This window comes from Xenopus tropicalis, chromosome 10 (genome assembly GCF_000004195.4).
Source record: "Xenopus tropicalis strain Nigerian chromosome 10, UCB_Xtro_10.0, whole genome shotgun sequence".
Taxonomy (NCBI): Eukaryota; Metazoa; Chordata; class Amphibia; order Anura; family Pipidae; genus Xenopus; species Xenopus tropicalis.
The window spans coordinates 19,983,982-20,000,401 of record NC_030686.2 but is presented as its reverse complement, the minus strand read 5'-3'; the positions used below and the strand labels follow the sequence as shown (position 1 = coordinate 20,000,401).

Here is a 16,420-nt window from a genome sequence, read left to right as displayed (position 1 = left end):
ACAAGCATGAAAAATGTTCTTTGGGGATACCAAATAAGGTTGTGATTGGCTGTTTGGTAGCCCCATATGGACTGCTAGCCTGCAGGAGGTTCTGCATGCAGTAAAATTGCGTTTTTGTGCTTCCAAAACTTTCCTCTACACCATATGGATTTTTTTGCGATTAGCTCAAATTTCTAAATAAATATACAAGCAGATTTGGTAATTTTGTTGAATCTCTGGCCATAGCAGTAGGCATGCCGCAATTGCACCAAGGTCATTGCCCCCTTTTTACATATGACATTATGTACAAGAACACCCTGTATAACACGCAAGTCAGTAACATGTATTAAAATACTGCCATTTTATAATGCATGCAGGGTGAATATCGGGCTAATGCCCAATTGGTTTTTAAGGTTTATAGGGGATCTGTGTGTCTGGAAAAAATATAAATTTCTATTATGTGATCTATTAAAGACTCACATGATATTGGCATACATGTCAATAAATTTCTCCATTTTACATGTTTTACCTTGAGACACCATTTAGTGATGGTCTATTTTGGGAGTACATAATCCCTTATAATACATGAGTTCCCTGTATAACTCAGCCTTGTGCCTTTATATGGGCACAGAACCCCTCTGACTTCTAATATTCTTATAATACTAATAATATGAGTTTCCGCACAGACATATCTGACCTGTCACCTCCTCTCCTCTAAACCTCCATCTGCATGATCTCCACCACAGTGACTGCCATGTTGCCCTGTTAGTAAAATCTCCTCTGCTGGAGCTTTCAGCTCCATTCCCACCAAATCCTCACCTGGGAGCTCACCTCAGTGCTGCTTTCCTGCCCTACCTGCATTCCATAGCTCGCTTACTCCCAGTTATACACCCCCTGCAGGTGCATCCCTTGGGTTGACTGAAGCACCATGTAACTGTGTTAGTGGCACACTGGTGATCTAAAAACAGGCCATTCAAATAGTAAAAAAGAAAAAAAAGCTTTATTATATACTCGTCTCAAAAAGCCTGATGCGTTTCGTGTCCATCTGACACTTAATCATAGGCTTAAATGTACAAACAACATCAGTATTTAAAAGGCTAAGGACCAATAAGAAAAAAGAAGAAGGGAGGGAACTATACACGCTTAAAGAATTTAAAGGAACAGCACCCATGTAAGAGGAAGGGCATGAAGAGAATGGATTTAGATAATGTATTTATATGAAGATACATGTATTTAGATGAACATGGAGGAAATATATAAATGTATGGATATATTCAAAAGAAGAACATATAATTACACCTAAGGGCAGGGGTACACGGGGGAGAGATCAGTCGCACCGTGACAAATCTTCTTTGTCGCGGGCGACTAATCTCTGCGCAATGCCATCCCAATGGCTAGAATGTAAATCGCCGGTGGGATGGCGTACGCGGCGCCGGGATTTGCCCAAGTCACCAAAGTTGCCTTGAGAGATTAGTCACCCTCAACAACGAAGATTTGTCGCACGGCGACTAATCTACCCATGTGTCACTGCCCTAAAAGAGAGAAAATTGTATTCACCATTATGTAGATATTAATATGGAGGAATAAGAATTTAATAATAGTAACAAGAAACATCAAAATCGGAGTTCATTCCGCTTGGTAATCTAGTATGAAGAGTAAATATCAAAAAAACTTCTTGTTTTAATATCTTATGTGCTAAGTCACCACCCCTCCAAGATGGAAAGGCTCTCTCTATCCCTTGAACCTGGAAAAAATCCAAATTCCACATGGTACAGGACAGAAAGTGTCTAGATACATTTGTCTCTTTTCTTATTCGAATGTCAGAAATGTGTTCACGAATACGTTCTTTAAAACTTGGTGAGGTTTGTCCAATGTATTGCATACTGCATTTCTGACGTAATCAAATATATGACATTTTTGGTATTGCAATTGATAAACTGTATAGGATTTATTAGTAACTGAAGATTGCCCCTACATATGAGAGGACAAAGAGTACAACGTGTGGCACCACATTTAAAAGACCCATGATACTGTAGCCAGGTGTGAGTCCTTAATGCCAATTTACAAGTTGATTAACAAGATTATGAGAGCTAAGGCTCTGACCGCTGGCTCTCTGGGTCTTGCACCCAAGTGATGTCTTGGATGGAGCACCGGCCTCTGCAGCCAGTTGATTCATAAGGGTCATTGTCTGTAATAAGCTCCTTTCCAATCATGAGTTGGTTCTTGTATATATGATCTAATACTGACACCTGACTTACCCTTGGTGCCACCGCCTCTATTACTGTTGGATTATCTTATGAGGGGCCTTATTCCAAATCAAAAAAATTACAGTAGCCTGTCTTATGATGGTGATGCCAGTGTATAATTTGGCACAAAATGTGGTTATTTATCGCAGTTCTATTTATGGTCTCACACATTCATGCCAACTGGAAAAATTTAGGCAGTGAAAAAAGGCAGTGACACGTGGTTAATTTGGTCTACATTTCTTTTGCACAAGCACGGCATAACAAATAAGTTAGCGTCCTTAAACTGATTTATTAGCAGATTTTTATACAACGCTGTACAATGGGGGAGTATAAACATTAACCCCCATATGTAATAAAAGGCACTATATCTGCCCCTAGCAGCCAATAAGATGTTTGCTTTTAAACTGGTGACAAGTAAAGTCTACCTGCTGATTGGTTGCTATGGGTTACTGCTCCTGGGCAAAGTTAGTGCTTTTTATTACATAACCCCATACATTTACAAATTGCATACAAAAACAGACTGATACAGGAGGTAGGGAGTCTAAGAGAAGAAATTGTTTCATACACTTTTATCCCTTTAATTGCTCATCTAGCATCCACTACAATAAAATGGCAGCTCAGTTGCACTGACCTATTCCTGTAATCCCTTCTTCTCCCTCTCACAGTCTCTGAGAAGCTGAGAGATAGCACCCAGGAATATATTCAATGTGAGATATAGTGCTGCTGCTATAGGGAAGAACTGGACCAAGTGCAAATAGAGGTGCTGCACTGGAATATCATGTTAAAGGGTGGCTAGTGCCATACCCTAGGTGTGGGATGGGGTCAAGGGGCAAGAATTCAATCACCATGAGGACTTAAGGCGTCTTAGAGAAGCCGTGGGGAGATGGGTCAGAGAATAAGCACCTGTTTGTATCATCAGAACTAATAGTGGGTTAAGGTAGTAAGGGTCCCTGCTCCCACAAATAACCCAGGAAAAAAGAAATGCAAGCTCCAAGGGGAAGACCTGGTGGCAGCAGACAGAAAATAAAAAAACAAGGGATACACCATGGAAAATATGTAGTGCCAAGTAAGGAACTATGGGTATAAAGTTATAGGATAGAGATAATAGGAGAAAGGCAGGGGGTGCAGTAAGTTTGAGACAGTGTTGCACTGGGGAGTCGAGGAGTACAGAGGATGCAGTGACAATGACAAATGATGCCCCGATGGTGCAGTGGACAAAGGGGTACATTTGTAATTCCCAGTGTGGTCTCCATTGCAGAAAAAGGAATATAAACTGAAAGCCTAGATGGGGGCAAGCTGTCAACATTTTTATTGCAGCAGAGAGGAAAAGGGGGGAGGGGCAGTTCTGATGACCAGGGTCAGTAGGGTACACGGGGTGGGGGGTTTAGCAGGGAGCAGGCAATATGGGTTTCGTTAAGAGGAATGGGTCCAAGGTGTATATGCCCAAAGATTCCATGACTGTTAGTGACAACGCAGATGCAGAACTGTAGGGCTCTAATGCAGAGGTCAGTTGCTAGGTACAGCAGAGAGCGAGCAGAGACGGGCAGCAGACGCCACTAGGTAGATAATCTGCCAGAGCTACGCAGGGTACTGCAAAGGCAAATGCTTAGAGTGGCTTTAGGGACTTTAGCCCCTGTATAAGGGGTCAGTGGCTTAAGGCACTGAACACATGGAGAACATAGCAAGGGCTACTATACTGTAGCTGTAAGTCACTTTGCCAGTGGGCAGCAGAGTGACAGGGGCATGGTGGCACACAGACATGCAGAAGTCATCAACATTGACATTATTATATTTTGGGGGAGTCAGGCCCATTGATTTGGAGCATACCAGTATTTTTTTTTGCATTATAAATAAGAGGGTTCCCAGATGATAGGGGGGATTATAATCCTCATCCTGATCACTACCGCCCCCCCCCCCTCCACTTCACAGGCAGCACTGCGGAGATCTGGCTCCCTCCCACTCCCCTCCAAGCAGATTCCTGCACTTACCTTGACTGGGGCCCCCTTCTCCCTCCTCGCACTCTGTCAGGTTATTGAGCATCCTGCACGGCTCCCGCTTCTAACCTCTCCGGCTCCTTCTCTTCCCTTGACAGCGGCTGATGCCTAACACTGCAGCGATGCTCCGGGAGAGGAGGAGGAGGAGGAGGCTGCAGTGCAGAGATCCACCAGCGCGCACACTCACAGCCCCATATACTGAGAGAAGGGAGGGGGAGACCGGGCCGGAGGGGGGGAGTCAGAGGAAGGTGGTGGTGTTGGAGGGGGGACATGAGGGGGAAAGGAGAATGGAGAAGGGATAAATATCATAGAGAGGGAGACTGTATAAAGGGGGGTAAAAAAAATAATGGTTGGGGGGGGAAGTGCAAAGGGCAAGTAAAATGTAAAAATACAGATCAGAGTATGGTGTTGCCTTTAACCAAAAAGAGGGCAGTTCATGAGGGTGGCAGAAGGGGAGGGGTGGGCTGACTCCTTTAATGCCTAGGGGGGCAAATCGAATTGGCCTAGATATATTTACCAATACATCAACTGCTTTCAGACTGCATAACCAGCAGTGAAACCCTCCCTGCAACACCAATGTTGTAACAAGATAATACATATCATGACATAGCTGCCGCAGAACCTCTTGGGAAAGACTAACTCCCTCCTTGCGTCATTCGGAATTAAAAAAAAAATACAGCGCATCGGCCGATGGCAGCTCGGAGAGGTTTCCAAGGTAGCACAGACTCCCACCATTGCAATTGCCCCGACTCCTCTTCGCCAAGGTGCAAGTGGCTGCAGCATGCAGCTATTTAACAGTTTATAACTTACGCCGGGGCATTTAACTGTGTGCCTGGGAATGCAGGATTTAAAAGGCATGCTGGGCTAAGAGAAGCAGGTCATTCTCATCCCGTGTGTTGTCAACAAGTGCAAATGTTTTCTGCATCATTAAACAGTACATGGACAGGAAAAGGGCACGATAGATGGGCGGGCAATGAGGGGCAGCAATAGGCAGGCATACTGTGTAGATAAATAGTTGGGTAGGTGTCAGCTTGCTAAATTCAATAAGTACAGATACGTGATGGGGGTGATGTACGCAGAAAGATGATACACCAAAGGCAGACAGAGCGATACAGGTGGATAAACAGTACATAGTCTGATTTGTGAGAGCTATAGACACAGGTGGATACAGAGGAAAGAAATAGGCTGGCCCACATAATTTCATATCTATGAAACCTATTTAGATCGCAAATGATGATACATGTGATGGAAACACACACGCTGATTGATACACAGTTGCAAATGGCAAATAAAGGTAAACACACAGCTATATAGATGGGAGAAAATACATAGATATCTCTGCTAGAGAGCCTACATATATATCTATAGAGAACTGATAGATATATGGATAGACAGACAGCAATATATAGTTGATAGAAATATGGACAGACAGACAGCTATAGAGAACTGATAGATATATGGATAAACAGACAGCTATAGATTGCTGATAGATATATGGATAGAGAGACAGCTATAGAGAACTGATAGATATATGGATTGAGAGACAGCTATAGAGAACTGATAGATATATGGATTGAGAGACAGCTATAGAGAACTGATAGATATATGGATTGAGAGACAGCTACAGAAAACTGATATATATATATATGGATAGTCAGATAGCAATAAATAACTGATAGATATATGGACAGACAGACAGCTATAGATAGCTGATAGATATATGCTGTAGATAGACACAGACAGACTGAAATACCTGATAGAGATAGATTGTGGAGATGTAAGAAACAGACAGAAATGGATTAATATTCTGTAAAACTGAAGAGTAAATTGTGCATTATTTGTTGGAAATTTTGTGCATCAGCTTTTATCAATTGCAGATTGGAAAGACTTTCTTAAAAAAAGTTAAGTGTTTTGCAATATTTCCTTATCCCTACATTAGTGTGCCCTATGGCAAATAAATATATACGCATCAGTGACTCTAAATACATGAATAGATTGCAAGCTCTTGTTAGCAGAGCCCCCCACTAAGCCCAATGGTTTTTCTGTTGATTCAGTTGGTAATGGAGGCTGTCCCCTAACAGGTGGCACTGGGGAATATGTTGCTGTACAGCCTAGCAGATAATGATAGTATTAATAAGAATGAAATATTCATAGCCCCCTGCAGACTATAAGCTCCCGTCAGCGGTGCTCTCTGAAAGTCATGTTGTGTGTGATCACTGCGAGGAATCCCTATGTACTGCACTGTGGGATTCGTTGGCGATACAGGAACAGACCATAATATGAACCCTGAATGTGTGTGGAAGTATAATTTTATTTACACATATACTTTCTGCCTTCATGCCTCAAATGACTCCCTCAGAGTATTTCATTTCTTGACTCCCCCTTCTTCTGCTCCTGTTTAAATGCCTTGAGCAGTGACTCCCCTCCTCATCTCCTCTCTTTCCCCCACTCTCCCGGGGGAGGAATCACCTCATCGTGTATTCTGGTGGCATCCTTGTCATCCCCAGAGTGAGGAAGATGCTCCAGAAACCTATATCCAGAGAGGACACTGCAGGAAGGGGGAGGGAGAGTGCATCCTTACAGAGGCGCAGCCACATCACAAACATCCATTGGGTGGCACAAGGGACCCAGTGGCCCTAAGAATGCAGCTTTACACATAGGTAAATCCTGGAACAGCAAGGGTTAATTCATTGATGGGTAACAACGGCTATACATGCCCACCTGTTGTTTATGGGGGGGGGGGAATATGCCTTATGTATGAGTGTATGGCCCCTGTAGCTTAAGAGTGGGTGTTTATATCCTGTATATAAGGTGGCAACATATGTATATGAGAGCACAGTGTATGGCACCTGTGGTGTGTGTGGGAAAAGGTATGCCCTATGTTTGAGGGGGAAATGCTTGGCACACATGTAGAGTATAAGGGGGTATGTATGCACTATGCTTGTGCTTAAAGGAGTGGTGTATAGCACCTGGGTGGTATGACCTCTGTATACAAAAACATGGATGTAGTACATGGGCATATATATGAGGGGACAGTGTATGGCACCTGTAGTGCATGGGCAAATATATCAGGAGGCAGTGTATGGCACCTGTAGTGCATGGGCAAATATATCAGGAGGCAGTCTATGGCACCTGTAGTGCATGGGAAAATACATCAGGAGGCAGTGTATGGCACCTGTAGTGCATGGGCATATAAATGAGGGGAGAGTGTATGGCACCTGTAGTGCATGGGCATATGTATGAAGGGACAGTGTATGGCACCTGTAGTGCATGGGAAAATACATCAGGAGGCAGTGTATGGCACCTCTAGTGCATGGGCATATATATCAGGAGGCAGTGTATGGCACTTGTAGTACGTAGGCATATGTATGAGGGGACAGTGTATGGCACCTGTAGTACGTAGGCATATGTATGAGGGGACAGTGTATGGCACCTGTAGTACGTAGACATATGGATGAGGGGACAGTGTATGGCACCTGTAGTGTATGGGCATATAAATGAGGGGAGAGCGCATGGCACTTGTAGTGTATGAGGGGGGAAGCAGTTTGCACCTGTAATGTATAAGGGGGTAGGTAAGCAGCATGCTTGTGTTGGAGGAGGTTACATGGATGTGATTGAGGATACAATGTATGGCGCCTGTAGAGTATGTGGGGAAAGTGCCTGTATTACAGAAAGGGGTGGCAAGAGGCATGCTTGTTTTAAAGGGTGTCATTCTTGTACATGAGAGGGTGCTATACACTGCCACACCCCTCATACACAGGGTATATCCACCACTGCATGCACTAGACAGTGTGTAGTGGGTGCATATGCACTGCATATGAGGGAGCAGTGTAAGGCACCTGTAATTTATGTGGGGGTGTATGGGGTCCTATCGGAGTGCAGGTTCTGACTGGGGTCCTATGGGAGTGCAGATTCCATTATAAAGAAGCAATTGCTGCTGTTACATAAAGACCTTTATTGCATAGGGAGTACAAAGCAGTCATGAAGCATTAGCCTTTTATATGTCTGCCTTCTCCTGTGGCATCAGAACCTTGCATAAAACTTCTCCCGTAGTGCTTTGTTCTGAACTCCAACTCTTTCATTAGATCACAGGAACCTGTAGATTTTAAAGGATAAAGAAAGGTAAAACCTAAGTAAGCTTTAGAAAGGTCTTTAAGAAAGGTCTATGTAAATACAGCCATAAGCACTCACAAAAATGCTGCACTGACTTCTCTGTCAAAAGATTTTTTTGTGTCTGTAATTCATGTGCCAGAGACATGCAGCTCTCTGCTCTCTCATCTCTCCTGCCCCCCCCCCCTCAAGAATGCTAAGAACTCACTCCCCCCCCCTTAAGAATGTGGATCTGAGGCAATCAGCAGCAAGCTGACTCATAGTCTTACAAACTGAGCATGTACACTTGGTCTCGGTGCAGGAGTGAGGCATTATGGGAACTTTCTTTACACAGTTCTTTTCTTCCTGTTTGGCTTCTGATCATCTGAACAGGTAAAATATGGGGAGATTTAAGGGCACTATTGAGACAACTGAAGGTATGCCTGCAGCTTGAGATTAACTCTTTATTAGCCTTTCCTTCTCCTTTAAGGGCCATCTTCTGTGAGTCAGTGACCTTAAGGGTGAAGACACAGGGAGCTACTAGTAGCAGCTACTTGTCATGACTACAGAAATAGACAAAGCTGATCATTTATTGATAACTGTCTCTACGTGTGTTTTAGCAGAGGCAATTCTCAGCATTGTCCATGGCAAGGTATTTTCTGGGGTTTAGTAGACATGACAAAGTAGGTGCTACTAGTGGCTCAGTGTGTCTTCACCCTTAATGGAACAGTAACACCAAAAAATTAAAGTGTATAGAAGTAATTATAGTATTATGCACTGTTGCCCTGCAATGTAAAACTGGGGTGTTTGCAGCAAGACTTACATATAGTTACATAGGGTTGAAAAAAGACCAGAGTCCATCAAGTTCAACCCATCCAAGTAAACCCAGCACACACAACCCACACCTACCAATCTATATACTCACATACATAAACTATATATACAACCACTAATACTAACTGTAGATATTAGTATCACAATAGCCTTGGATATTCTGATTGTTCAAGAACTCATCCAGGCCCCTCTTAAAGGCATTAACAGAATCTGCCATTACCACATCTCTAGGAAGGGCATTCCCCAACCTCACTGCCCTCACCGACTACTAGAGTTTATATAAAAAAACTGCTGTTTAGCCATGGGGGCAGCCAATCAAAGGAAAAAAGGCACAGATAAAGCACCCATTCCACAAAGCTTATGTGTTATCTGCTATATAACCTGTGCCTTTTCTACTTTTTTTCAGCTTGAATGGCTGCCCCCCGGCTACATAGCAGCTTATATATATAAACCATAGTAGCGTTTGTGTAGAAAACACACCAGTGTAGGATAACAGTACATTATAATTTTTTGGTATTATTGTTCACTTAACTTCGAAGTTTGCATTTTTTTGGGGCTGTCCTGGACAGTGATGTGTATCGCAGTGAGATTACAAGAGATGGCAGCGCACTGCTCAACCAATAGAACCCCAGGCCAGTGAGCTGTTTAGAAAACAGGAGCATTGGGTCGGTAGATCTGGGCTGATTTGTCCTTTTAAGGAAAAGAAAAAGATCAATAGTTTGTTTCGACCTTGGACATTTCTCAAGATCCAGCCCCCAACTGTGCCCACTGATGTGCAGGGGACCCTGGAGCTACCACCCTTGACCTGGCAATAGCTTTAGGGTACCCCTTTACAGAGCGCTGGTAAGGCCCCATCTAGAATATGCTGTCCAGTTCTGGTCTCCAGTGCTCAAACGGGACATGATTGAGTTAGAGAGGGTCCAGAGAAGGGCAACTAAGCTGGTAAAGGGTATGGAAAGTCTCAGTTATGGGGAAAGACTGGCCAAGTTGGGTCTGTTTACACTGGAGAAGAGGCGCTTAAGAGGTGACATGATAACTATGTATAAATATATAAGGGGATCATATAATAACCTTTCTAATGTTTTATTTACCAGTAGGTCCTTCCAACGGACACTAGGGCACCCACTTCGTTTAGAAGAAGGGAGGTTCCATTTAAATATTCGGAAAGGATTTTTTTACTGTGAGAGCTGTGAAGTTGTGGAATTGCCTCCCCGAATCAATCGTGCTGGCTGATACATTATATAACTTTAAGAAGGTCCTGGATGGATTCTTAGCAAGTGAGGGAATACAGGGTTATGGGAGATAGCTCTCAGTACAAGTGAGGGAATACAGGGTTATGGGAGATAGCTCTCAGTACAAGTGAGGGAATACAGGGTTATGGGAGATAGCTCTCAGTACAAGTGAGGGAATACAGGGTTATGGGAGATAGCTCTTAGTACAAGTTGATCCAGGGACTGGTCCGATTGCCATCTTGGAGTCAGGAAGGAATTTTTTCCCCTCTGCGGCAAATTAGAGAGGCTTCAGATGGGGTTTTTTGCCTTCCTCTGGATCAACTAGAAGTTAGGCAGGTTATATATAGGCATTATGGTTGAACTTGATGGACGTATGTCGTTTTTCAACCCAACTTACTATGTTACTATGTTACCTGTGTCCAGACTTGCACCCATTGAATTGAGTGCCATCACCATTTTGATGCACTTGCACCCAATACTGGGGCTCATTTATTTACAAATTTGGCAAACTGGGCAAATTTGCACCTGTGCAGGAGTCCATAGCAACCAATTAAAAGTAGAAAATTAGAATGGGATGTTGTGAAGCTAAAGTCTGTGTGCGCGTGCGTGTGTGTATGTGCCAACGGATCATTTCTCATGTGAGCAGAAAGCAGGTCACCTGGTGTTGCAAGCCAGAATTTTGCACGCACATTGAACTCTGCGCTGACACTTTGCACACGTTTCCTCCATGTACTGGTTGCACAGCAACACACTGGATTGTGACAAAGCTGAGCACAGAAATGCCACCGGCCCCACTAATCCCTAAATCTGACAGGATTACTCTGCGCTCGGCAAGAATCAACCACAAACTGCTCATCTTTGCCTTCCTGATGTGTACACTGTCTATTCCCACTCATTGTATCTCTTGTTGCAAAGCATTATGCACACTGTAGTATCCTAAGTCCCTAGGGGTCACATACCAGCAGGAAGACAGTGTTCACAGTGCAGAGATGGGGGGGGGATGTATATTCAGAAGGCTCTATTTGGTATTTAAGTGACACAGGTGCCATCATTGTCGGCGGTCACCTTCTGATTACATTATAAGTGTATTGCCTGCCAAGCATTAAATGTGATTTAAAAAAATCTCTTGCTCAAGCAGAGTTATAATAGGAAGCTCACATGTAGGAGCAAAAGCAGCTGAAAGACAAAGACCCGGAGCACTAAGACGTCTATAGGAAATAGTGCATCTTCATGAACCTGAACTGCAGTAAGTGGAAAACACAAATAACCATGGGAATTGCTTTCCATTTAGAAACACCTGGGGTATAAGCCCACATTCACCTATAAGCAGGTTTTTGTTTTGAAGGCTGATATTTCGTTGGTTGGGGGAGAAGGCAAGTTTTAGTCTCACTTCCATTACTGCGCTCTATGTCTCTCTGGTGGGTTTAAAAATAGCAGATTGCAGAAGTACAAATGCTTACAAGAATTCATGCATATGATCATGCCATGGCTTAAAGGGATACCTAAAAGGAAAAAAAAATGCGAATACATCCTCATAATACATACGAGTCAGCCTTAAATAATCCTTTTTTCAGTGATGACACTTGTTTTACAAGACAGACTAGGGCTGATTCACTAAAGGTCGATAAGTTTTATCGCACGCTTTTTTGCGTTAAAATTGACGAAGTATTAACGCATGCGTTAAATTGCATATCGCGTGCGTTAATTTACGCACTACCGCATGCGTTAATTTGCGTGCCGAAATAACACTAACGCATCATTGACAAACACTTAGACGCGCTAAATATCGCATTTTTCTGTGTGAAAATGAACACCTACTTGAGGCAGGCGGTAATTATAGAAAAGTACAGTTCATGAGCTTTTGGCAACACAATATGGACTTTCTGATTTATTCAAGTCTGTGTTGGCCCTAGAGTGATGCAGCCTCCAGTTTGCAGGGAAATGGACATTTTCAATACAGTAATTTTCCGAAAGTAATGGCATGTATGGCTAATATGGTGCACATTTTTTCACACTCGGCGACTATTTGTGCTCGATGCATTGATTACAGTGTGTTCCGTCAAATACCGCTAGAAAATAGTCTTTGCGACTTAAATAACGCAAGCAGCATCGCGTGACAAATTAACACAAGTATGCTTTTAGTGAATCGTGTGTTAAGACACGGAAAATTAGATGCAATAAAAATTTTAACGCACGCTATAAATAACGCACGTTTTATCGACCTTTAGTGAATCAACCCTACTGAAACTTGTATGTAATGAGAGATAATTTACCCCCTATGTTAAAATATAAGGATAATAGATAACACTTTGCCCCATATAAAAGCATTTGATTTCATTGTTATATATGGTCATCCTTGTTGGACTGGAGACCCCCACCAGAGGATAATGTATCCCCTGCTCTAAGTTAAAGGATATCAGAAGTTGCTGAGGGGTTCTGTGCCATATAAAGGAATAAGGCTGCAGGCTGAGTTATGCAGGGAACACTGAGTATCACTCATGTATTATAAGGGATAATGTACCCCCCTGTTGTAAATTATAAGGATATTAGAAGTCACTCAGGAGTTCTGTAACCATTTTAATGCACAAAGCAGCAGGCTGAGTTATACAGGTACCAAAACTGTAGGTATCATGTATACTTTATATGGGATAATGTATAATGTTAATTACAAACATTTCAGAAGTCTCTTGGAAGTTGTTTGCTATATAAAGGTACAGGGCTGTAGGGGATATGCAGGATACAAAGTCAGTGCTGACTGTTCTAAGTTGTGCTAAAGCCAGCAGGAGGCGATGTAGACATTCATGTCTATAAAAAGCTTGCGTGCCATTATGCGCCATCGGCTCAGGCTAATCCTCGAGTGGCTTTTACATAGAAAAGACGTTTCAACTTCTCTGATTGGTGAGGATGTAAGGTAAGCTTAAAATACAGAAAATGCCTAATTCCCGCTGCAGGGAATGTCCATATGGCGAAATGTCTTTAAATGTAATAATTCTGAATGCAGTCAGCTGCTTCTTCCAAAGTGCAAAAATAACTCACTTTCTCAATGCTGTACAATGTACAATGAAACTGCTGCATCCCCTGTGCTGCACATTGTCAGCCTTCACTGAACCCCTTTATAAAGATCAGCATTCAATCCCAGAAAATGACGGATGTGTATATTTCAGTTTCAGGAACTGTGTTAATATGCCCTGTGCCAGCAACATAGAATTCTTGCAATCTTTCTTCTTACTTTTCTTTATCTTTTCTTTACTGTACATGTTATTGTATTAATCTTTATTACCCCTCTGTTGTCTGTCCATACTCCATCCACATATCGTCCTCCCTGCTCCCATCTACATACTCCAGCTCTTTCACAACTTGTAACATGTTCGTCCCACAGTTACTGTCTGTTAGCGGTGGTGCACTCATTTTAAATCCTCTGCTCACATCTTCTCACTCTTTTTCCTACTAATGCTGGCTGCAGGGGATGTCTCTCCAAACCCCGGGCCCTGCTCCATACCTACTTACTGTATATTCATCCTCGTCCTTCTGCCCCGATGCTTAAAGCCTTTCATTCCTCTGATGTTTCTAACCTTATTCAGGTTCACAATCTTCCTGCGTTCCGTTTTCTTGTGCCCTTCTTAATGTCCGTTCCTTAACTAACAAAGCTCTGTTCATCCATGACCTGTTCTGCTCTAAATCATTTCATCTGGCTTTTGCAGAATGATACCACCACTGAAGCTGCGCTCTGTCATGGCGGTCTGTCTTTCTCCCACACCCCCCTGGACCAGTGGACACGGTGGGGGAGTTGGAATTCTCCTTTCCTCCCGTTGTTGGTTTGCATCTATTCTTATTCCACCAGCTTTTTTGTTTAACTCATTTGAGGTGTATGGCCCTTCAAATCTTCCATTCTCTCTCTGCATGGGTGGTTGTCATTTACAGGTCCCCATCAGCCTCCTCCTCTGCTACCTTCCTTTCTGATTTTGAAACCTCTTTTTTCCTCTGTACTGATGGCCCTGCAATCATCCTCGGGGATTTCAACTCCCACATTGATGATCCCTCGCAACCTTGGCCCTCACGTTTTCTCCACCTAACCTCCTCTTTCAAACTCCATACTCATAAGGATGGCCATTTTCTGGATTTAGTCTTTACCAAAAATCTGTCCCTTTCTGATTTTAACAATGTCCCCTTCCCCCTCCTCTGACCATCACCTGGTTACAATTTCTGTTTATCACTCTCCTTCCCAACCTGCTCTTTCCCCCGCTGTTTTAATTCAAAATACACGTGACGTAGACCTCCCGGCCTTAGCTCACTCTTTCAGGTCCAGTCTCTCTCTTTAACGAGATGTCTGACCCTGTTACCCTGGTTAGCAAGTACAACAGCATACTAGCCACCACCATAATTCTTACGCTCCTGTGCGAGGTCTGCGGAACGTATGTGGAGGAAATCCCGTACACAAGCGGACTTTATCCATTCTAAATTCCTATTGGCCTGCCTCAACTCTGCCTTGTTGAAGACTAAACAAGAATACTACAATACCCTTATAAACAATAATAAATGCAACCTGCGACGCCTGTTTTCTATATTCAGTACCCTTCTGCGTCCCCCACAGACTCCATTACCTTTAAATATCATCTGTATGCTGATGATATCCAAATTTATTTTTCGACCCCCTTCATTAACAGTTGAAACTGAGATTAAAATCTCTAACTGCCTCCTGGCTATCTCCAATTGGATGAACCAATGCCACCTCAAACTGAACCTAACAAAAACTGAACTAATGATCTTCCCGCCTAAGCCTGGTCATACCCCCTCCGTTACTATCTCTATTGATGGCACCCTCATCAACCCTGTCGATTCGGCGTGTTGTGGGGGTGATCTTTGACTCCTCTCTCTCCTTCTCTGACCATATTAACACCACTGTCAAAACCTGTCACTTTTTCTTATGCAATATTGCCAAAATCTGTCCCTTTCTTTCTACTGCAGCAGCTAGGCTACTCATGCATGCTCTTATCCTATCCCGTCTTGACTACTGTAACCTGCTACTAACTGGCCTCCCTAACTCCCATCTTTCCCCCCCTACAGTCTGTATTAAATACTGCTTCTAGAATTCTTCTCCTCTCACCCAGGAGAGTTCAGGCCCTTCCCCTGCTAAAGTCCTTACTGTGGCTTCCTATTAAACAAAGAATATCTTACAAACTCCTTCTCTTAACCTTCAAAGCCCTCCATTCTTCTGCTCCTCACTACATCTCTTCTCTTGCGTCTCTGTATGTTCCTGGCCGACTCCTTCGTTCCTCGCAGAGCAACCACTTAGTTACCCTCCCATATAGATTGTAAACTTATTGCAACTGTGTCTTGTATTTATTGTTATACTTTGTATTTATCTATTATTATCTTAATAACCCCATTTGTATTAATGTATTCTACTGTACAGCGCTGCGTACATAAATAACACTTTATAAATAAAGATATACATACATACATTTAGGTTATGGCCTGCAGACCATGGTGTCCTACATAGTGCATCTGCAGGACCACACTGTGTACAATTTGAGATGCAACTTAGCACCATTATTTTTAGCAGCAGCTCCGGGGTGTGGCTATGAAATATATCAGGTAGCTACAGTGGATATAAAAAGTCTACACACCCCTGATAAAATGTCAGGTTCCTGTGCTGTACAAAAGTGAGACAAAGATAAAACATTTCAGAACTTTTTCTTTTTTTTGGTTTTCTTCCCTCCCTTATATTTAGTATATCCAACGGTTGGGGCCATAAAGTGTTGGATAAAGGGAGGACAACTGTGCTATTTTTTAAGGTTAAATGGGGAATCCTGTTTTAAAAGCACTTACTGATACATTATTTATTGGCACCATTGTGGCCAGAATTCTATAGTAATTTCCTACATTTGTAGCGAAATCTCTAGTAGGTTGGACAACATACACATAAGAATCTTATGGTGGGTCATAGGTAACGATAACAATTTCCAACACTGCCTGAGGCCAGAAATCAGAGCAGCTAATAAAATTATAGTGCATTTTCAGCAAATACATCTCAGCCTCACTCCTC

At 42.9% G+C, this 16,420-nt stretch overlaps 1 protein-coding gene across 3 annotated transcripts in view; it reads right to left on the bottom strand.

Moving 5' to 3' along the window:
• slc12a5 (solute carrier family 12 member 5) overlaps nucleotides 1-4,483 on the bottom strand; it is a 64,221-nt gene extending 59,738 nt beyond the window's left edge. Inside the window, exon 1 of one of the 3 annotated variants that reach the window (XM_012952550.2) lies at nucleotides 4,214-4,483. In XM_012952550.2, coding sequence (XP_012808004.1) covers nucleotides 4,214-4,265 — 52 coding nt within the window. In that variant the 5' untranslated portion in view covers nucleotides 4,266-4,483. The remainder of the gene's footprint in view (nucleotides 1-4,213) is intronic. The other 2 variants (XM_012952549.3, NM_001078838.2) reach the window with 2 other exon arrangements.
• Nucleotides 4,484-16,420: the final 11,937 nt, after the last annotated feature.